The sequence below is a fragment of the Notolepis coatsorum genome (assembly GCF_963971535.1).
Source record: "Notolepis coatsorum genome assembly, chromosome: 9".
NCBI classification, from domain to species: Eukaryota; Metazoa; Chordata; class Actinopteri; order Aulopiformes; family Paralepididae; genus Notolepis; species Notolepis coatsorum.
The window spans coordinates 1,312,761-1,336,435 of NC_140173.1; the positions used below are offsets into that span (position 1 = coordinate 1,312,761).

A 23,675-nucleotide genomic window follows, 5' to 3' on the forward strand; every position below is an offset into this window, starting at 1 on the left:
GGATGTGCTCGTGCAGCGTGGTGGTGCATGAACTCCAATGACATTCAAGAGACTAACGGTGAAGAAACCGAAGTTTACTACCTTGTAGGGCTGTCCCCGACTAAGGATTTGGATGGTCGACTATGATTGGCCAAAATTTGCCGTTATTTGACTATTGGTCGACTAAAAAAAAATATATATAAAAATAAAAAATAAAAGTATAATAATTATTTTTTTTATTCATTTTTTTTTATCATTCCATTTGGGCTGTGGGGGGTGCTTAATGTCTGAAGGAGTCGACTGAAGGCTTCTTCTCCTCTGCAAAAGCATGCAATTGGTCCACTGATGGATACATCTTGATATTTGTCTAGTCTAGTGTGTTCATTAGATGGGTGAAATCCTCTTTCAGTGCCTCTGTGCCTGTTTTCGTAGGCAGTTAGCCTCTGGTATGCGTGTCATTAGCGTTAGCCACGCTTCTAGGCCTCTTGTCTTTTGGAAAGAATGATAAAAAAAAAAATAAAAAAAAAATATATATATATAATTTATTTTTTTACTATTCGACTAAGAGGTTGGTTAGTCGACTACGGCCCCTTTTGACAGATTAGTCGACTAATCGACCAATAGGGGTCAGCCCTACTACCTTGCTGTGCATCCAGTTGTTGTGCCATTCTGACCTTGTGTCTCTTTCCTCCTCAGTGTCTCCTGTGCCCCATTGGATTCCTGGGCCTGTCCTCGTAGACAGGATTCTAGTGCCCCACGCTGCCTTGACTATACCTCGTCTCCCATGCTCACGCCTTAGCCTACACGCACACTAACACTTCCAACATTCCCATTCTGCACACAATATGCACTACACACACGCTTTGCACTCATACACATGGTCAGGGACACATTTCATATCGAGAATTCCAGTTGCACCATACACGTCCGAGAAATGTCCCTCCCTCTTCCAAATAAACACGCTTGTTGGCTTGAACATGCCTAACCCCTGAGTTGCTCTGGTTCCTTCCGACCCTAACACTGGATTTATTTTATTGTTTTTTTTTTTATATATAATATTTTGTATACATACAATGGTTCCATTACTGGGAAGATGATCCTCAGTAATCCACAAAAATATTTTGTCTTATCATGGTATCCAAGTGTATTGTCAAAATACAACATTAAAAAGTCAAAAAGCATTAGCACGAAAGGTCACCTCGAGAATCATATAGATTTCGGCTTGGACATTACATTATTCAAACCGGTGTAGTATTGCACTGTATCAAATTACTGTGCTCTAACTTGGCAGAAGTACCTAGCATACATTGGAATCATGATTCCTAAATTATTTGGGCTACTATCTCATGTTTCCAAGCTGATATTCACTCTAAAAACATGTTTTCTTTTAGGCGGAAATAGATTTTTTGACTTTTTTCAATGGTCTAGCTCTATTTTCTCTGACACAGTAACAACCAGTTACATTCCGACACTTCTGCAGCCATCCCACTGCTGTCACCTTTCTTATGGCCCTTGTGATTGGGGAGATATTCTATATGTGGTCATTTCGAGCAGGCAATCTGAAAAATTGACCTGAAATGGCCTCTAAGTCACAAAATAATTTTTCAAACTTGTCAACCACCCTAGAACATCTTACATAGGTCCCCTCTTACCAAAATAATATGTTGACAGCTTCTACCCAAACATGGCAGCAAAAGTGTTAACGGAAGCACTTTTCAGGATTGGCCCCCTGACTAATCATCGATGATCCAATGATTTCAGAGGTATTGTATTTTATCTGGCTAGGCTGAGCGCACTCCCTGGAGTGAAAGCATGGAAAGCATCAAGACAAAGCATCTTCCCCAGAAGCCTCCCTAGTCGTCTCCATACAGGGACAGTAAGTAACCGGACAGGACCTGAGAGGACGACAGCTGCTTTTAGTCTTTTCAGTCAATTCGTTTATTTGTATTTTCTCATCATACAGCAGTGATCAGAATCAAAGTCATTATTCATGGTAAAACCACAGAAGACCTTCCATAGGGACCACATGGAGAAATCAATGGATTATGAATCAACCCCCATAGGTTTAAAACTGTTTTTGAACTCTTATGACTCGTCCAACATCTGCAGTTTTATTTCACAGCGCTACTTAGCTGGTTCATAAATTACATTCATTCACTCGACCTGTAAGATAACAACAGTACTCATTCTCACTCTTTTTGCAAAACACATTTTCAAACTCTTATGTTTGTCTCATATCTACATTGTGCAAAGTGCCAAAAGTCAAGCATCTAATCAACTCAAATTACCCCACATACATACACAGATAAAAGAAAATTACAATGAAACCACCACAAACAGTGTGTTAACTTTACATACACATTGATATTCTGATATTTGGGATACTAGAGTATTACATTTTTGAGATGCCTTACGGCCCATCCAATTACAGTAGCTGGGATAAGTTTAGTTCTTTTTTTGGCGAAGTTCCCCTTTAAGTAGTATCCAGAATATGAACGTGTAAGTAAACACATCTCATTGTCAATAACCCCTGATTCATCATGTTTGCTTGCCATTAAGTAACTCAACACAAAGCGTGGGAAGATAGGGAGTTTGGACGTGAAGTCTGCTGCCTTGTGGAGTGAGGCGTCTCTAATTTTGGCTTCTCACAGCCTCGAATGAGCCAGTCCGCTTTATAAGGCTGTGTGTTGCGGCACGGAGTAGGGCACAGGCTTGGGGGGGCCGTGCTCCTCCTGGTTTACAGTGTGCAGCTGAACCCTCAACTCCCTCACGCTCCTGTTTGACCTACTGTACAGCGCAGTGTCATGGGCACCTCCTAGCTCCACGTGCAGTCCATTCTTGTTCCCAGGTTGCCGTCCTCTCTCTCCCAGAGTAGCCTGTAACTCATATGCTCAACCCCTCTCCTACTCTCTACCTCCCTCTCCTACTCTCTCGTGGGTTTTGTGTGTTTTAGCTGGAGATCGACAGAAGTCCGCGTTCATCGGCTGTGTCCAAGATCCTGCATATGACTGGAGACTCCACCTAAACCATACGAAGAGAAAGGTGATCAGGTCAATTGCTGTAGATCAGTTCCTTCAGATTGGAAAACTTTGGGAAAGATTTTACGAGTGGTTTAAGAGAGTTTTATGAGTTTTGTACTTTCATACTTAACCGCCACGCATGCTTGGAACAGTTTTATGTCGCTCGCTTGTCATAAAACTCAACTCACCCCAAGGATGTACTGGCAGGTCTGAGGCTCCAGCATGTAGATGGTGACGGCATGGGGAGACTCTGACTCCTTGCATCTGAAGGGAGACGAGAGGAACAAGATGAAGGAATATGTTGGCAAAGCCCAGGTGCTGCCATCAGAACCGGTTAAAGAAACACTCCACCCCTAAAAAAAAAAAGAAAAAAAGTAAGTGGTCTCGTTAACACTTTGATTGCCACTCACGGCTAATCTCGGGTTTATGATAGTTACGTTGAAAGCCACGTCACGGCTTTTCTCGAAATTTTTAAATTTTTTATTTTTTTAGCGATCTGAAATCATATTGAATCACCCGAGCCTACCGTTGGAAATCCAGGGGCCGCCGGCGATCAGATGTGAAAAAAGCGCCCCCTATCGTCTCCCAGATGGTAAATTGCCCTTTTGGAATGGACTCAATGAAAAAGGATGGGGGGAAAAAATATTCCAGTCCACATTTTCCAGTCCACTGATGCAGCCGGAGTTACCAGAGTTCATTCTGTATCCTCTGAGCCGCGGCGAGCATGGGTTATACTGTACACACGTTGGATCAATATACTTATCGATTTTTTCGAATGGTGATCAGGAATTGGAATATACCATTTGGATACCATCTGATGTCAGGTAAGGAATCTATGTTATCAGTGTTAGGATAATCAGACTCGTTTTCGAGGAGATATAAGCTTTTTTGTGATATGTGCTCTAGCTGTTTCACTGTAAAATCCATGAGGAAATGAAAGCAGCTATTATCAGCGCGCGGCTCGAACGTGCGTGCGTGCACGTATACTATTGATCATCTAGCGTTTATTTGAAAACGATTCATAAATAGGCCGACAAATATCAACGTTCTGGAATATTCCAGTAAAAGGCGATTATCATAGAATAGGTTGTTTTTCACCTGAAAACGGGTGCTTTTCTAAATGCTCTCAAACGGAAATGAAGCGATAAAAAACCAATCTGCCTTGACAACACTGACTGGAAAATGATTCTTTGATAAGCGACGGGCAGATTAGACACATAGCCATAATTTAAAACATAGATTAGGCGATATTAATGTTAACATTGGGAGTGGACCGTGGCATTCAAGGGGGTAAAAAGGAAAACACGGCGTGGCGCTCAAAGTGTTAAGGGGACTGGTTTTACTGCGGCCATAATCTCACACATATCTCCAAACGTATTATGTTACATGTCCTACTTAAAGGAAAACTCCAACATTTGGGGAAATTAGCTTATTTAACATCTTCCTTGGAGTTAGACAAGAAGGTACATACCTTTTTTGTCTCTCTGCATGCATTAGGCTTAGGGAACGCCTGGACCGTTAGCCTAGCTTAGCTTCATCACTGGAAGAGGGTCAGACATTTACCCAAGTTCCCTACAGTCACGAAATACACACTCCAAATACAATCAAAATACAACTCCAAAAACGTTCCTGTAAACATGTTGTGACCTGTGTATTTACCACGTCTCACAGTCACACGAGTCTCCCAGTCACACAAGTCACACAAGTCTCCCAGTCACACAAGTCTCCCAGTCACACAAGTCTCCCAGACACACAAGTGTGTGACTGGGAGACTTGTGTGACTGGGAGACTCGTGTGACTTGGAGACTTGTGTGACTGGGAGACTTGTGTGACTGGGAGACTCGTGTGACTTGTGTGACTGGGAGACTCGTGTGACTTGTGTGACTGGGAGACGTAGTAAATACACAGGTCACAACATGTTTACAGGAACGTTTTGGAGTTGTATTTTGATTGTATTTGGAGTGTAGGGAACTCGGGTAAATGTCTGACCCACTTCCAGTGATGAAGCTAAGCTAGGCTAACGGTCCAGGCGTTCCCTAAGCCTAATGCATGCAGAGAGACGAAAAAGGTATGTATCTTCTCGTCTAACTCCAGGGAAGATGTTAAATAAGCTAATTTCCCAAAATGTTGGAGTTTTCCTTTAATTCAGTTGGTTTGAGTTAAAGAGCTGGAAAGTGTGATGTCATTATTCTGGGAAGTACTGAATACAGCTCAGTGAAATTATGAAAATGAGAAGAATATGGAGGCCTTTGCATAATGTCTAATGTCTTTCCATTTTCATCATTTCACAGAGCTGTACACTTCCTGGAATATGTGACATCACACATTCCAACTCTTTAACTCAATAACTATTATTCTTGGGGGGATATGTGTGGGCATAGGAAAATCTGCTTTATTTTACAGTTCCTATAATTGCTTGAGTGAGTGAGTGAGTGAATGATTGTGTGCATGAGTCCAATGTACCTTAGGTAGTTGTAATAAATACATAATATGAAGAATGTGTGACTGCACATTATTGCCAATTTTATTTGTGCAGTTCCAGGTAGGGCTGGACATCATTGGATACGATTTTGATATTGACACAAGTACAAAACACTTAACTCACGCCAAAAACGAGTATTCTCGTTTTTCAAAGGCAACCGTTGGCCGCCAAAAACGAGAATACTATTTTTTTTTAAATGATTATTATTATTCTAAACAGTCCGCCGGACCTTCTTGTGTGAGCTCTGTGTGAATTGGAATTGAAATGACGATCGAATCCCGATAGGTGGCAGTATCGCCTACCTTTTGAATTGGGCTAGTTTACTGTGGGGAAGGGGATTGCTCACTCAATGCTGGCTCACTCACTGCTGGCTACCACTAGCCTACGGTCTATGCCAGTGGTTCTCAAACTATGGGTCGCGACCCAAATTGGGGTCGCGGGTAGGTGACAGTGGGGTCACGCATTGGAAAGTAAAAAAAAATAAAAAAAATACTAAATTATGTTCTGGCAACATATTTTGGCTAAATATGCCTCATTTTATAAATGTGTATTGATAACATAGTGCTGTAATTACATTTTCTAATAAATATGCATGATCAAGTTCAACAATGTGTGCTTTTATTTTGATATTCCTTAATTCCACGTTGAAATTACGCAAATAAGTGTGGGGTCCCCAAAAGAAATCCTAAATAAAATGGGGTCATGGTATGAAAAGGTTTGAGAACCCCTGGTCTATGCAATGGCGAGTGAACTATTGGAGATTATTATGAAGAGGACAAAACGATCACACTTATGGATGATAAGGTGCATTTTCACTAGGGATGGGAATCGAAAACCGGTTCCCGTTGGGAACCGGTTCCTAATTGGCCGATGCCTGGAACCGTGTGGCTCCTGTGACTTTCGATTCCCTTAACGCTGCCAGGTTTTTCCTACAGTTGCGCGCGTTAGCATGTAGCCATGGCAGACTCTATTTGATTCCTTAAGGGCTCGAAATTGCCTGGCTTTTGGTCATATGCTCCCGAAATGCTCCCGCTGTTTGGCTACTTCTATGTGCAGTGAAAACTACTTGAATGCTTTCATTGATTTAGTTTAGGGTGAGCTAAAATTAGCCGCGGAGCTATCGCTAGCTAACGTGAGCTAACGCTATTTAATCAAGCTCACAAAGAGAGATAAACAGCTGACAGCGGATAGTACAGGTACAAATACAATAAAACAGCGGGTGGGGACTGTTCTGTAAACATTGTACTCTTTAGTTCACATATAATAAGAGCCGGATTGTTTATTTACTAAGTCCGTCAGACAGGAAGTACCATGGTGCAACATACAAATGTGTCCGTGTAGCAACACAAGTCAATACCTACAGGACAGGGGCCCGGGGAGGGAGCTCTGTGTGTCTGTGTGTGTGTGTGTGTGAGACAGAAGTCAGAGGAATAACGACTGTTATTCAATAGATTAAATTAGTTTAAGAATAAAAAAATAAATACATTTTAAGAGAATCTCAAATACATTATTTTATTTAAGTGTAGGCTATAGTTAATGTTTTATTTTTTACAGTTTTTGTATTTTTCTGACATGGTAAATGGCTGCTTTTTTATATAGCGCTTTTATCCAAAGCGCTTTACAATTTGTTCCTTACATTTTACCCAATCACTCACACATTCACACAACGACGGCGCAGGCAACCATGCAAGGTGCCAACCTGCTCATCGGGAGCAGTTAGGGGTTAAGTGTCTTGCTCAAGGACACATCGACACGCTGCCCGGGAGGAGCGGGAATCGAACCGGGAACCTCCGGATTGCCAGACGACTGCTCTACCTCCCGAGCCACTGTCGCCCCTGACATGGGGGCTCAACAATAAATGACAATCAGAAATGTCAAGTTGCATGTTGTTATTCTAACCAGCTTAGTTCTGTTGCATTTCCAATTTATTTATTTAAATTATAAATTGATCAGGTATCGATAAGAGAATCGATAAAGAATCGAATCGATAAGCAGAATCGATAATGGAATCGTATCGATAAAATCCTATCAATTCCCATCCCTAATTTTCACCAGACTACATTGGACTCCGCACTTCTGGTAAATCATAAAAATACTATAGTTAAACCGGCCGAGCATGTAACATCTGTTCACTGAGTTGAGAGCACTCCAGACTAGGGCCAACTAACGTTCGGCAATGGCGATCTCCTAGAAGACGAGCGAACTAGTGGAGATTATTATGAAGAGGACAAACGGTGATGATCCATCCATAGCATAAGGTGCGTTTTCACCAGACTACGGTATGTTGGATTCTAGTATTTTCAAACAGGCTGTTTGGATGTAACGATAACGTTATGACCTGTTGGGCGCTGCCAGGGCCAACTAACGTTATTTATTGTTCTGACCCAAGACACTTCGGAGCAAGAGTGGACAGGGTTTTGGTGGACCTGCTGACTGACAAAGGTAAAGTCTATTTTACCGAACCCCATCATAAATAGTTTCAAGTTTCAAAAGTTCAAGTTTCTTTAATAGTTGTCATACAGAAGTACAGAATACTTTTATACAAAATGCTTCTTACTGTTACGCTCCAGAGACTGTGCAAGACAAGATAAGTATGAAATAAAATAACATAGTATAGCATGTAAATTAGAAGTAAAAAAATGAGGTCACAGTGTTCAGTATAGACATATGTACAATGTTCGATGCAGAGTAGACGTAACTGAGTTACCATATAATATACAATACTGTGTAGTGTACTAATATACAATACTATATAGTGCAAGGCAGAAATAGGATGAGGTGCAATTTAGGTACAATTTACAGTAGGTGTACGAGTTGTAGTGCAAATCCTTTATCAATAAATATAAAGTGTGTTTGTGTGATCTAAAGTGTGGAGAGTGGGTGCTGCAGTGTGTTGTTTGTTTAAGTGAGTGTGTGTGTGTGCTGTGTGCATTTGATGGTTGTTGCATAGTGTTTATTGTTCGTTTAGCAGCCTGATGGCCTGGGGATAGAAGCTTCTTCTGAGTCTTTCTGTGCTCGCCTTAAGACTCCGGTATCGCTTGCCTGACCGCAGCAGTTCAAAGAGGCAGTTGTTCGGGTGGCTCGAGTCCTTAATAATTCTCTTAGCCTTCCCCTTGCACCGCTTGTTGTAAATGTTCTGGAGGGTGGGAAGCCCCCCTCCAATTGTGCGTTCGGCTGAACGTGTCACTCTTTGTAGTCTGCTACGGTCTTGTGCAGTGCTATTCCCAAACCAGGAGGTGATGTTGCCAGTCAGGATGCTCTCTATTGTACATGAGTAGAAGTTCCTAAGGATCTTCTGACTGACTTGGAACTTCCTTAGGCGCCTGAGGAAGTAGAGGCGTTGTCGTGCCTTCTTCACAACACTGTCAATGTGTGTGGTCCATGTCAAATCCTCGGATATGTGGGCTCCGAGGTACTTGAAACTGTTCACTCTCTCAACCGGTGCCCCGTCGATGCTGAGGGGGCTGTAGTCCTTGACATGCCTTTGTAATGCCTTTGTAATGACCCCCCCCCCCCCATGGTTTGAGAATCATTCCTATGGTCATGTTACCTTTGACCTGGAAATAATATAGGTGGCAGGTGAGCAACCATATGAAATGCGCATATGAGCACAAAACACGTCATATCTCGCGTTCAAGGAAACGGAACTGGATTATTTTGAAACGGGACGATGTTTAGCATGGGATAGCGCAGGAACAAAGGTATGTAGAACTAAGCGTTTTTTCCCCTGTTGGAGTATACATATTTCCTTTCAAATGAACCATACTATTGTCTCCATAGCTATAATATAGAATATATATGATGGGTCTGCAAACATTGTGAAAATGGTCAAAAAACGCTGGCGCCAGGGAGTACAGATGGAAAAACAGTATGGCAGTCAAAGAGTTAAGACATGTATCATTTCCCATAACTTTTCCAGGTTTTCCATGACCATAGGAACCATGACTTTTTACAGTTTGAGACTTACTTGAGCTTGACAATGACCTGTCTGGGCTTTCCAGTCAGATCACACAGATCCCCGTGGCCATAGAAGTGAGAAACCAATCTATAGTGGAGAAACCATACAAATGTAGTGCAACATTATTTTCTATTGGAGACATCCAGTCGATCAAGTGTCATTTTCACGAGTGGTATGTTAAAATGTTCAGGATTTTTTAAGTAATTTTGGAAGTATTTTTGAGGCAGTGTGAACCAAATGTAAGCCTATAATATATTTCTTTATATACTAAATACAGTACATAAATATTTCAAACCAAATTGCAAGTTGTACAAGTTTCTTTATTAGTTGTCATACAGAGAAGTACAGAATACTTTTATATAAAATGCTTCTTTCTGTTTTGCTCCAGAGATTGTGCTAGATAAAAATAGATAAGTATAAAATAAGTATAATAAGTATAAAATAGAAGTAAAGTATGTACAGGGCTGTACACTGCGACGAGATGGTTGCAAATTGCCCCTTAATTTGGCCGTTGCGAGTTGGAAATATTATTTGGGAGCAACGTTGCAAGTTGTGATTTCAACCCTTCATTCGCATTTCACTCCTAAATTAATCCATACAAATTGGGATACATTTTTTTAAAAACATTAGCCTACAACCAAGGCTGTACAGTGCGACACAATGTCGTGGTGCTATGAAAGAATCTGTCTGCAATGAATGAACTTACTGCAATCACCGATAGCCTGAGTGAAAAAAAAGATTTGCGTGTGGAGTGAATCTGGGTCACGCTATATACTTGGTACTTGTAGTCTATCGTGCGATTAAAGACCATGTCCCTGTCTGCGTAGAGTATACATCAAACACCAAATCCCATAATTCCTAGCAAAATGACACTGAATGTGGCCTCTCTTCCTTTCAATATGGGCTATTGCATCGCCAAAGAAGCACCTCCTTTCAATACATTTAATACGCTAATTTTGCTCTGCAAGAACAACGGAGTGGATATCAGTCCATCTTATGACAACCACGTCCGATGTGGAGAGATGATAAGATGATGATGATTGACGTGATGATGTGATGATTGATTGACAGGGACGGGGAGACTTCTAACGTTCAGGTTCAGCCATGCATTAGGTGAGTAGTAGTAGCCCACTATTAGGACGTGAAATACCGTCTACTTAAATTTATAAAATATCAACCTATCTATCTATCTAATAATGAGACAATATGCAAATAAGATAATACTAATAATTGTCACGGTTCCCCGTATATGAAATGAAAGTGGCTTGCAACTTTACTGCTGGTAAAATCACTGTTTATTTCTCGTTTAGCATAGTATTACATTCCACTTCTATAAACAATCAAAGTCCTACCGTAAGAGCCTCATACGGGTCAATTAAACCTTTTTGATTAGTCTTTCCTTCGAGCTAAGTTGGACTGAACATTTCACTGTCAAAAGCGCAAATGTAAATAAGGTTGCGTCGCAACACGGTTTTCAAAATAAAGGTCACATATACAAATACCTCTCAATTCTTATTAAAAAAAGTCCCGGATATACATAAACATTAATTGGCATAGATCTCTATAAACGGCCCAACACATTGATCACTTTCGGCACACACTGAAACCAGTAACATCACAAATATGAAGCAGGTAATTACCCATACAAATAATAAACCTTTCATGGGGTTATTTACAATAATAATAATTCATTTGATTTCTAAAGCACTTTTCATTGTGAAACAAATGTATGCAGAGTTTCTTGTCCTCCTGATTAATGCAATGGTGTGTGTGTGTTGTGGTGATCTCATTCAAGGAGCACTACACAAGCGCGCGCACACACACACACAGTTTGTTGTTTTTGTTCTATTAGTGATTTACACACTCTCAGTTGGTTCATTATAAAAGATACAAACCTGAAAACAAACGCACTTAAATGTTAAATAAAAGGACCACAGTAATGAGGCAGGAGGAACATATTTTTTTAATAATGGTAAAATTGTTATTAAAAAATTTGCCCCTAAAAAATATTTTTTGCCCCTAAATTTCTCATTTAGGGGCAAGTGTGCCCCTAGTGAAAAAGCTTAGCGTACAGCCCTGATTGTAGACAAAAGTGTTCAATATATACATATATACAATATACAATGCAGAGTAGAAAAGTAACTGAGTTACAATACAATATACTATATACTATAGTACAATGCAGAAATGGGATGAGGTACAATTTAGGTACAATTTACAGTAAGGTGTAATGAGGTATGAGTTGTAGTGCAAATTCTTTACCAATAAATATAAAGTGTGTTAGGTGTCTAAAGTGGGTGCTGCAGTGAGTTGTTTGTTTAAATTGAGTGTGTGGATGTGTGTGCTGTGAGTGTATTTGATGGTTGTTACATAGTGTTGTCATTTAGCATGTTTGGTTATTTAGTTATACATATAACACAGAATGTTTTTCTTTTTCTTATATGACCATTTCCCCCTCGAAACCCTAGTCCAGCTTTAATAGCCTGTTCCAGTTATTTATCACTAACCAAGTTCGATTAAAGGTAGAATCTGCAATGAAACAGAAACCCCTCCCTTATATCCACTCAAATTCAATCCACGCATCAAACCAAAACAAAGCCATTTTTTCTCAGCAATTGGCACCCGTCTTCTCTTAGCATTAATCCAAGTCAACTGGAGATGAAAATATTTATATATAAAAAAAATCAAATAAAAGTCTGCCATTTCAAAACAGACCTATTACTTAGTACCATTACAGACTTAGTGGACATTTATATTACAGTTTACAGAAGTAAACGGAATACCTTTCAACAGGTTTTGAGATAAATGGTTTTATAGCCATTGACTTGCACTAACAGTGCTAACAAATCCAGTCAAACAGGAGACTGGTGGCAATTTCTGAGAAACAGATGTGATTCTGTTTTCATTTAACATTTTAATATAAATAGGGTGAGTACTCTAAAAGATGTGACCATTCCCTTTAATTCATTCATTCAATTTCTTCTTACATCTTTATCGAAGATGTACACCGAGGGGCAGCCCTCATTTACAGTGTCCTCGAGTATTACACAGTCATCACCAATAGTTAACAACAATCATCAATTATTAGAAAGAGAAAACAGTAAAAAGAAATAAAACTGTACTATACGAATAGAAAAATATATTCCTTTTAAAACATTACACCCTCCCAACACAATTTAAAAACAATTACAGTTTGTGGTGACCTGCTTGGTCACCAGGTACCTGGTTCAACTAAATCGACCAAAAGTCCCATTATCCAGATTCAATTAACGGGATGTTTGAATCCGCACTTTCCCTGTTCCTCGAACGCTGATTCAGTCTCGTTAATTCGAACCAGACTTGATGCTCAGGATAAGTGCGCACGGCCGCCTCGCCTGAAAAGACAGCAGGCATCGATCGCAGAAATCCTGATTTTCTAACGGTATTGATTGATTTAAAACTTTATTAACAGATTGCAGAATGGGTACAATACAGTACGGCTCAATAGCCTCGCCGACAAGTTAAATGCATATCTATAGGCTAATGTTAAGTCCCTCATTACCCCAATCAATCAGATTATATTTCTTTAATTGTGCCTGCTGGCAGTAGGCTTAATGGAATGAATAATCGAATGAGATCTATTTCTAGCGAAAATAATTTGTTCAACTCTTTCAGAATAAGTAGATACAAACAAGCCCAAAGAGTATCTAATTGTTACGAATTAATAGATACTTATGAGGATATCTGTACAGTGTATGCGCTCGACTTAGGTATCATGTACATGGTTCCCAAAGTTTCAAGGCGTGACCCGAAATAACGTGTCAGAGAGGCTTGGAGGCTATACAGTTTCACTATTAATCAGGTTTTAATCTTTGGATATCATCCATACATGCATTGAATTGATTAACCTTTGGTTTATACCAGTGACACATGTTCATCATCAGATAACAGTGCTTGAAGCCTTGAACAGATAAATGCATTTTCTCAAATGCATTAATGTCAACGGCTCATTCAATTTCTCAAATAGCGCATCTCAGACATTTTAATCCCAGTTACAATATCACAATAACGTGAGTGACAGTGATACAATTCAACAATCCACAGATTCAGATTCCTCGCAATTCATAATCCAGTCCACGCTATAGACACTTCAATTTATGCTTGAATGAAACACAATCCAGGCGCTCCGTTAAGCAAATAAATCCACAGCAGAGAATATGAAACTAATCAGAGCCAAACGCCCGATAGGTTTCATTCATTAAAAATATCCCCGCGGGATTCACATTTGCAATGCGCCGTTATTAAAATAACCACATCCACATGCAGTGTGTATCGTGACTCCGAGCGCCGTATATAACATGCATTATTTAGGACAAAGTACATTTAGTATTTTAAGTCTATTATTTTACATTTCAAAAGCCCCCCCTAGGAAAATGAAGCACAAAAACATAATTCAGAATGGTATAATGCAGATCTACACTGTGATAATTATTTCAGGAAGGGAGCTGGCATTTCTTTGCGAGGGTGTGGCCATGGTTCATCCAGCTAACTGAACTTAACCCTGCTCCGGAGCAGGTTCAAACTTTTCGATCTGTTGCCATAGCGACTTAGAAAATCCGACGTCGGGGAACGGAAAGGTTTGGTTTAAGTCAAGCTATGCTGAAAATTATCCGGCTAACTCAGTTAGCCAGGTACGGGGAATAGGGCCCAGTGCTCTAAAGTGACCCATGGACACTAGTGCACCTCATTTCAATGTCCCCTGCAGGGCGTTCCATGATTCTGGAGCACAGAAGCTAAAGGCAGATCAACCAAGTTCAGTATAAACTCTAGGCCCTTTCAGTGTAAACTAATAATTTGTTAGTGTACGATAGGGTCCAGAGGTCCATTCCAATAAAGTAAAGTAATTTAGACAATCTCCAATTATGGCTTTATATTAAAAAAAAAATACCAGTGCAAATCTCGTCTTTCTGCCAAAAAGGACCACCCAACCCTATTTTACAGGACCCACTGGCGAGTACTATAACCATCACCGGTGATACATCTGATGGCTGAATGATATAGAGAAGAAAGACGACATACTTGACTTTCTGCACCCCATCTTCTTTGAGCTGGTAGGAGCGAGCTACGTTCTTCTGAGCCCACTCCAGATGTTCCTCCGCATTCCAGTTCCCCACGACCACAATGTTCTTCCCTTGCTCCTTATCCTGGGGGGGGGGGGGGGCGCCGTAGCATTAGTGTTGTAGTTCTTAATGGTGTTGTATGGTAGAAGCAGCAGTAGAGATGTGTTGTAGTTCTTAATGGTGTTGTATGGTAGAAGCAGCAGCAGGGCTGTACGCTAAGCTTTTTCACTAGGGGCACACTTGCCCCTAAATGAGAAATTTAGGGGCAAAAAATATTTTTTAGGGGCAAATTTTTTATATAATTTTTTTTAATAAAATATATATATTATATAATCATACTTGTAGTTATATTATCTGCGAGACATCGCCACCACGCAACAAGTCTAAATGCTCGCTATATGCAACCAGCTCCACTGTCTGTGTGTACTGACTGAGTAGCCTCCAGCTACGGCCAGGATTCTCCGGAGCTGCAGCTGGGCCCTATACTGTAGGGATGTGCATCTCCTCACTGAGGCCGATGCGATGTGCATCTCGATACGGTGCCAACGATACGATACATTATCGATACATTTGAAGCACCGGGCGATGCGATATGATTCACCCCCTGTTGAGATACGATACGATTCGATACGATTTGATTCAACATAATGCGATTCGGGGCGATACGATGCGATTCAACACGATGCAAAATAATAATAATAATAATAATAAATAATACAATTTTATGGTATGACAGAGGATTTGGTTGTATTCCTTATATGCAGCTTATATTATTATTAAAAATAAAAGAATCTACTGTAAGACAATTTATATAAAAACTCTTGGGTGCCTAAGAAGACTTTTGCATAAACTGTCTTTTCTATCCACTTTAGCTAAAAACACACGAGAGAGAGATATATGCCGTAATATTTTATGTTCTATTTTATGATGAACATTTTTGTATATACTATATTTTACAATGATATTTTGTATGTACTTATATCTGTTTGTAATCCATGTTTAATATTGCTTTGGCAACATGTAGAAGTACGTCATGCCAATAAAGCCATTTGTGTGTGTGTGAGTGTGAGTGTGAGTGTGAGTGTGAGTGTGAGTGTGAGAGAGAGAGAGAGAGAGAGAGAGAGCCATTAGCTCTCCAATGGAAGAGCCATTAGCTCTCCAGAAGCTACTAGCGTTAGCATGTTGAGCAATTCTATTCATGTCTCCTCGACTTCCACTGTTTGTTAATAACTGTGACGCGGCTCTCGCCTTATATGTAGTAGCGAAGCAATAGTATCTGCTGTGTGTGTGTGCAGTCACAGTGCACTGCTGACAAGTGGATGAGAGGAAATTATATCAATGCATCGGTTTTTGATGATGCAAAGACGCTACAACAGCCTGACATTTTGCCGACGCGGGGACATATTCCACCGGTACACTTGCCCTATCAGAGTGAGTGCTCAGTCGATTGTTCCCGCTGATCATACCTGCTGAGTGCTCACTGCTCAGCTCGCGTGAGTGACGTCATCACACGCCTTGGATAATTTAGGAGTGAAATGCGAATCCAAGGCTTGAAAGCACTACTCGCAAGCCCGCCCCCAGATAATATTTACCAATCGCAACGGCCAATTAAAGGGGCAATTCGCGATGATATCATCGCAGTGTACAGCCCTGAGCAGTAGAGATGCGTGTTGTAGTTCTTAATGGTGTTGTATGGTAGAAGCAGCAGTAGAGATGTAGTTCTTAATGGTGTTGTATGGTAGAAGCAGCAGTAGAGATGTTCAGGAACAGGAAGGATGCTCACCTCATGGTACTGATGCACATGCTTGCCGTAACAGAACTCGTACTTCCACCAGCCCACCCCCTGAATAGAATAGAATACAATACAATATAAGTACTTTATTGATCTCGAGGGAAATTCAGCACAATAAACATTTAGGTAGTAAAAAATCTAAAATAAGAATAAGAATACAAATACAGTTAGAGTTGTTCCGATACCGATACCAGTATCGGAAATGCCGCCGATACTGCCTAAAATGCTGGTATCGGTATCGGCGAGTACCCTCTAATGTTGCGCTCCGATACCATGACGTAATTTATCAACAACACTGCGGACGTTGGGCTCTGTAGATACTTTATATACTCATACTTCGCTGGGTGAGCATTATAAAACAAACGTGTGCTTAATCGACCGTGAATTAAAGTGTCAATTGCCATTAACAGCAGAGCAGATACTTTCTTAAAATGCCATTGTCCCGACAGCGCTGTTGACGGGGAGCTCTGATGAGTTCGCTTGGTGGCTGGTGTTATTAGCATTGAACAGCTAACCGAAAGCTAGCTTTGACGTTACCTTGGCTAAAGTTGGGGCTATTCACATAATCCAGCAACAATGGCTGCAGATCTGCAAGCAAAGTACAGCAAGTTGGCAAAGGAGTATTCCAAGTTAAATCACAATGTCACCGGCAGTAACGTTACAGTCTTTCCATATAGCGGTAGCTCATGCTAGCTAACATAGCTCACGGTAACGTTGTCATTGCACAATTGCACGTCGCGTACACAATTAATGACATGTGGACAGCCATATCGGCGACAATGTTTAGCTTTTAGTGCCAAATGATAAGAGTCTGAGGCGGAGTCTCAAAAGAGAATGTTGAATATTTATTGTGCAAAAATCACAACAACAGAGCCTCTGGTACTAAACGGAGCCTTCTTGTGGAAGCAAGTGCAGCAACGAATCACCTGTTGTTGAATAAATACCATTACTTTATAGTTATTACTAAAAAACAGTATATATAAAACAGTAGCTGTATTAAAAAAAAAAAACGTTTTATAATTTATATAATATTTCTTTTATTTTTTTAATGTATGCACTGGTATCGGATAAGTATCGGTATCGGCCGATACCCAAAGCTTAGGTATCGGAATCGGATCGGAAAGGAAAAAATGGTATCGGAACATCTCTAAATACAGTCAACGATATACATTCTAAAATATGTATAGACATTCTAAAATATACAGCCAAATATACGGTATAGTCAAATGTACAGTAAAAAAAATAAAATAAAGTGAAACACAGATCCCAGAGCACTTCCATGAAAGGTTCAGAAGCTTAACTTATACAATGGTATTGATAGCTAATCAAGCCCCCTCTTAGGGCCGCGGTATACATGCTTTTAAATACGCGTTCGCAAGACGGCGTCCTTGCATACGATTCTATCATATATTCTGACTGTTAGTCCAACTTATAGAGGTGAACAGAACGCCTTCCATAAGCATTTCAGAGAAACGGTATTGTTCCCCTTTGGCAAAAAGAATTGCTATTGGAAAGTCACTACAGGTTTCTCAAAAACTAAATCTTGACATGTTGTTGTATGTTGTAAAAGCATTCTTTGTTGTTGATCAATAAAAATTACTAGGGGTGTAACGATTCAACCTCACAACGATTAGATTATATTACTATTCTTCAGGCAACGATTCAATGCATCATGAAATCTCTTCATTTGACCACGATTCGATTTGATTAATTTTCTATCAGTTAATTCCCCCAAATTTTGAATACAGAAATGTGGCTGGGGGAACTGATTCACTCAGCATGAATGGACTATGGGTCAATAAAAACAATACACAATTTTTTTTTAAAGATTATTTTTATTCCCCCATTATAATAGATTCTAACATTTTCAAATCGATGCAGTTGAATCGTCACATTAGGATCGATGCACCATTACACCACTAGAAATGACCTCTAAAATCCTGACAGGTGTGTCTGAGAGAAACCAATTAGGGGGAAAAAAAGGAAAGGCTGCCACACACCGTCTTGCAAATAGAACTTCTTTATTTGTAGGACCGACGACAACATTTCAATCCCGAAGGACCTTCCTCTGGTCTCTCGTCTGTTCTATTTGTGAGCTCAAGGCAGTGCAGGATCCTTTCTTTTTCTTTCCCCAAGTGGTTGTTGTTAATGAAACGAGGCCTCACCCCGTGCAGACAGTAGGAGCCGCTGAGGAACTCCTTGATCAGCTGCTCGTCCGTCAGGCGGGAGATGTGGGTGGTTCCCACGGTGACCTGAGTCTGCCCGCCCACCGTCATGGGCTTGTGGGTGGAGCTGAAGGCCTCCTCTCTCACCGGCGACACACCCTCCTATGACAGGAGGTCAAAGAGATATCCCAACTAGTGTACTGTGTGTGTATATAATATACATATACATATATATATATATATATATATATATATATATATATATATATATATATATATATATATATATATATATATATATATATTAAGGCTGTCAAAGTTAACACGGTATTAACGCGTTATCGCCCGATTCTTTACTAGACTTCACTCAGGTGTATTATTTATGCTCTCATTGCTACTATGTTTGTTTCTGAAGTGTGTGTGTGTGTGTGTGTGAGAGATATATATAGAGAGAGAGAGGGGGTGAGAGAGATGAGGAAGGGGCAAGAGAGAAAGAGAGCTGGGAGAGTGTGTGTGAGAGAGAGAGCCCTTGTGTGGGTGAATGTAACAAGTTCCTAACGTTTTCTTTCCCCTATTATTTCATGCACACTTTATTCATAGTTTTAAATTATTTTCTTTTAAGTTATTTTGTGCATCACTCTGTTTTGAATTTGATGCAAATTTTCAATGAATGAGGGTCATCCTTTTGTGGTAAATGGCTGCATAAAGCAAGCATTTGTTGACTCTCATGTTGATAAGAGTATTAAAACTTGGAACTTGAAAAAGAGCCGTTTATGGTAGGTAAAAAGAAAAACGATTAATTTGCGATTAATCACGAGTTAACTATGGACAATCATGCGATTAATCGCGATTAAATCATTAAATCGATTGACAGCACTAATATATATATATACAGTATATATATATTATAATCCAGTGGCCTCCTGTTTGTAGCATTGTGTGCTACAATCATCTTCAATTCCCTATTTCCATGCAAAACTCACCGCACACTGCAGTCATTAACACACATCAAACACTCACCACACTGCAGTCATTAACACGCATCAAACACTCACCACACTGCAGTCATCAACACGCATCAAACACTCACCACACTGCAGTCATTAACACTCACCACACTGCAGTCATCAACACGCATCAAACACTCACCACACTGCAGTCATTAACACACATCACACACTCACCACACTGCAGTAATAAACACTCACCACACTGCAGTCATTAACACACATCACACACTCACCACACTGCAGTAATAAACACTCACCACACTGCAGTCATTAACATGCAAACACTCACCACACTGTAGTCATTAACATGCATCAAACACTCACCACATCAAACACTCACCAGACTGCAAACATTAACGCACATCAAACACTCACCACACTGCAGACATTAACGCACATCTAACACTCACCACACTGCAGACATTAACACACACCAAACACTCACCACACTGTAGACACTTACCACACTGCAGATATGAACATGCAGTGCCAAACAATCAAAAACACCTGCGCAGCACCCATGTTTTCCCTTTATCCTCTTTAATGTAGATGCGTCATTCTCACCTCCCTGGTCTCCGGGGGAGCGCTGAAAGGTGGTTTGATTTGCTCCTCTCGCTCCTTGTCCAGCTGGGCAAGCCGCTGGGGTCGCAGTGGGGAGCCTGTCATGGCCTGGCAGAATATGGCGTTGATTGGGGAGGACTTGAATCTGGGGAGGACAGGTTGACAGACAGGTCAGCCCAGTCGAGGAAGGCAACATTGTGAAACAACCATGGGTCAGTAAGTAAGTGTCAGTATTACTGAATGGAAATAGCAATGGGATATTTCCAGATTTGTTAATCCAGTACCAATACTTTCTTTTTGCAAAAGAACATTTTCATACAAGATGGGGGGGGGGGGCTACCTATAGTTTGGGTGTGCACAGAGCAGTGGGGTCAGCACCACCACCTCGTATTCGCAGGTCATGACCTCTGCGATGGAGAGGATCTCATGCTTGGCCTCTGGGTGGCAGACATACAGCACTGAGGTGGAGCGGGCCTGGTTGTGTTTCAACACGCAGGGAGTCCCAGTACCCATCACCACAGGGAAGTAAGGAGTTAACTGGCCCTCTATGTTCTTAGTAGGCACCTAGAGAGAGAGAGAGAGAGACAGAGAGAGAGAGAGACAGAGACAGAGAGAGACAGAGACGGAGAGAGAGAGAGTAAGGGATGCACCTGTACTAGGCTAAAACAAGGTATCAGTATAAGATCATTTCTCCAGAAATTAATGTGCCAGAAGGTATGGGTTTAACTTCTTACCTATCTCGATGTGATTTATCTAGAAATTTCTACAGCAAGAATTTTAGGTGTCAGTGAAACCAACATTGCAATCTGGTTAGAAGTAGTGGAGAGAATAAAAGCTAGCATATGAATTGTAGTGCCTGGTTAGAAACGAATGAAAATAGATGGATTATCCAAGTGGGGGTCCGGGGGGGGGGGGGAGCGAGCAAGAGCATAATATGTACTATGTAGGGTATTAGATAGCAAGTATTAGGTATATATCTCGTATACATTTATAATGATTCAAATGGTGATTTCATTGGATGTTTACTGTTAATGCTTGTGTGTCTAATTTGATGTTATGTTTAATAAAAAAAAAAAAAAAAAAAAAATTCTCCTGTACGAAAGTCTGACACCACATGTCAAAGTGATCTTACTTGATTCTCTGCATTTCTGGCACATAGCATCATGTTAGATATTTCTAATGGAGAGAAATGTATTATACCTCAACCGTCTTTGTCCAGCGACTCCAAACGAATGGTCTATGTCTACACTGTTGACCAAAGGTAATGGACTGGAGCTCCGTGTCGGCCGATTCTTAAAGTGAAAGGAACACGCCGACATTATGGGAAATTCGCTTACCGTCTTCTCCAGAGTCAGACAAAAACATAGACACCAGTTTCCTCTCTGCTACGCATTTGCTTCCATTCATTTGTGTTAAGCTAGACCAGCTTGCAGCCGGATAGCCCTCTACACACAGAGAGGAAATTGGTATCCATCTTCTCGTCCGACTCCGGAGAAGGCGATAATCGCATTTTCCATAACTTTGCTGCGTTCCTTTAACACATTGACTGCCAGCCATTGTACTCATCAAAGTACCCAGTCTGCCACCATTGAAAGCCTATGGAGTGGCTCACCTTCTTTGCAGGGCTATAACTTTTTTAATTGTATTGCTATATTGACATTACTATGGCCCATTCAACATCGATTATCTATCCTTCAGGATGTGGGAACGTTATACTTTTTCATTCATACATTCATACAAAAATACCGTCTAGAATATAAGTTTATCGTTTTCTGCAGTAATTCCTAGAACGTGAGTTATAGGCCTAAACGCATATATAGATTATTGATTGCCGTTTCTTCCCTAGACACGCTATATTAAAAAATTCAAATGTACATGATCGGTATAGTTATGCTTCATCATGCGTGAAGGAAAGGGGGGGGGTCGTTTATAATTCCTTGATCGTCACTAACTGCTTTATGTAGTATGGGTTGATTTATTGATCAGATGGTTTGTAAATAAAGAAATGTACAATTGGGCTGAAAATAACGTTAGTGTCCTCTTACCATGCGTCAAAGAGACTGGCGGTGAAAGATCCCAAGTATAGGACGTCGATCGCCTAGGTCCATTTCCGGTTTGTATGTCGCAATAAACGCCGAAATCATATCGATTATTAAGTTTAGAAAGCGATCCATTATTGTGTCTGTCGGGAGCCTTGCAACGATATCTGACGGCCGGATGAATTTAATCGACGCACAGCCCCCATATCCTGTTTGCCAGTGTAACTCGCCCGACCATCCACCAGGCGGCGGTATTGAGCCGTCGTTGCCTTCATCTTTAGGGTCCAGCTGGAGCGGCGCGGATGTATGAATTATGAATGCCATGGCGAAAAAATTAAATATTGATCTCAATAACGCTGTATAGCGAGGTCTGGCGGTCAAAGCATGGCGGGCAATAACGCTTTAAAGCGTTTCCGGCGGTGGATGTGTTAAGGACTCCCGAGTCGGGATCGGCGGTGAGAAAGTAGCACGGTGCGTCCTCGCCAACAAGGGGACGAGGTCAACGGTTAAACTGAGAAATGCTACTTGTTTACACCCACCTCTTTCTCAGTTTCTGGCTTCTCAGCCTCCTCTGCTTTCTCTGTCCTGGGTTCTGTAAAAAGAAGGAATTCCGAGCTTTAGCACATTGAGGGAAAGGAAACGACACATATACACAGGCACAACAAAGAAGATATGGATGAAATGACCGTTGTTTAAATATATCGGGACTATAAAGCCAAACATAAAATGCTCTTCATTTCACAAACATAGTCACCTGTCCCTGCCGAGTCGCTCTTCTGTGCCATGTTACCCAGAAAGTACTCCTGCACACTGATCTTCTATGCAAATAGAAAAGTAACCAAGTATTACTTTATTTCTGAATGTATTTGAAAGAAAATGTATGACAATGTATGACAAAAAAGGAGATGTAATTTCTATTATTGGGATTAACTTGTGGAACAATGTGGAACAATTTGGTTTATACAAAAAAAAAGTTTGTATAGCTATTATTGAAGGTTACAAATGTGAATAATTCTTATTTTGTTATTTGTTTTGAAGGCTTAATTTGATAAGACTATAGGACGGGCATGTAAGCATTATGCTTCAGCCTGTACCTTTTCAGTCAAAATCAAAGACCGTTGACAGTCTGGAATGATTGTGCATATTGTATTGTGTGTGATGACTGAATAAAACGACTACTACTAATGAATATGGTAATAAATGACAATATCCCCTCCAAATTCCTCAGAGACTCAGCAGCCCAGTCATCACACACATAATAAACCTATCCATAAAACAGGGACACGTCCCCAAAGACTTCAAAATTGCGAGTGACCCCCCTGCACAAAAAAGGCAGCAAATTAGACCCAGGCAACTACCGCCCTGTTTCTATTCTTACCTCCATCTCGAAAGTCATGGAAAAAATTGTCTACGAACAGGTCGAAAAGTACCTCGCAAATTCCAATCTGGCTTCAGAACATCCCACTCCACTGACACATGCCTTCTCTATTTGAACGACCACATCAAACAAGAGGGCAAATACTGCGGCTTTCGACACTGTCAATCACTCCATTCTGATTGACAAGCTAAA

The 23,675-nt window shown here is 40.6% G+C and overlaps 1 protein-coding gene across 3 annotated transcripts in view; it reads right to left on the minus strand.

The window, feature by feature from the left end:
• Positions 1–1,904: 1,904 nt before the first annotated feature.
• erlec1 (endoplasmic reticulum lectin 1) overlaps positions 1,905–23,675 on the minus strand; it is a 34,064-nt gene continuing 12,293 nt past the window's right edge. For 2 of the 3 annotated variants that reach the window (XM_084321590.1, XM_084321588.1), the window contains 10 exons: positions 22,860–22,923; positions 22,645–22,697; positions 20,407–20,630; positions 20,070–20,211; positions 18,496–18,657; positions 16,322–16,381; positions 14,498–14,622; positions 9,449–9,526; positions 3,188–3,263; positions 1,905–3,000 (listed from right to left, as the gene is read on the minus strand). In XM_084321590.1, coding sequence (XP_084177716.1) covers positions 2,929–3,000; positions 3,188–3,263; positions 9,449–9,526; positions 14,498–14,622; positions 16,322–16,381; positions 18,496–18,657; positions 20,070–20,211; positions 20,407–20,630; positions 22,645–22,697; positions 22,860–22,923 — 1,056 coding nt within the window. In that variant the 3' untranslated portion in view covers positions 1,905–2,928. The remainder of the gene's footprint in view (positions 3,001–3,187; positions 3,264–9,448; positions 9,527–14,497; positions 14,623–16,321; positions 16,382–18,495; positions 18,658–20,069; positions 20,212–20,406; positions 20,631–22,644; positions 22,698–22,859; positions 22,924–23,675) is intronic. The other variant, XM_084321589.1, reaches the window with a different exon arrangement.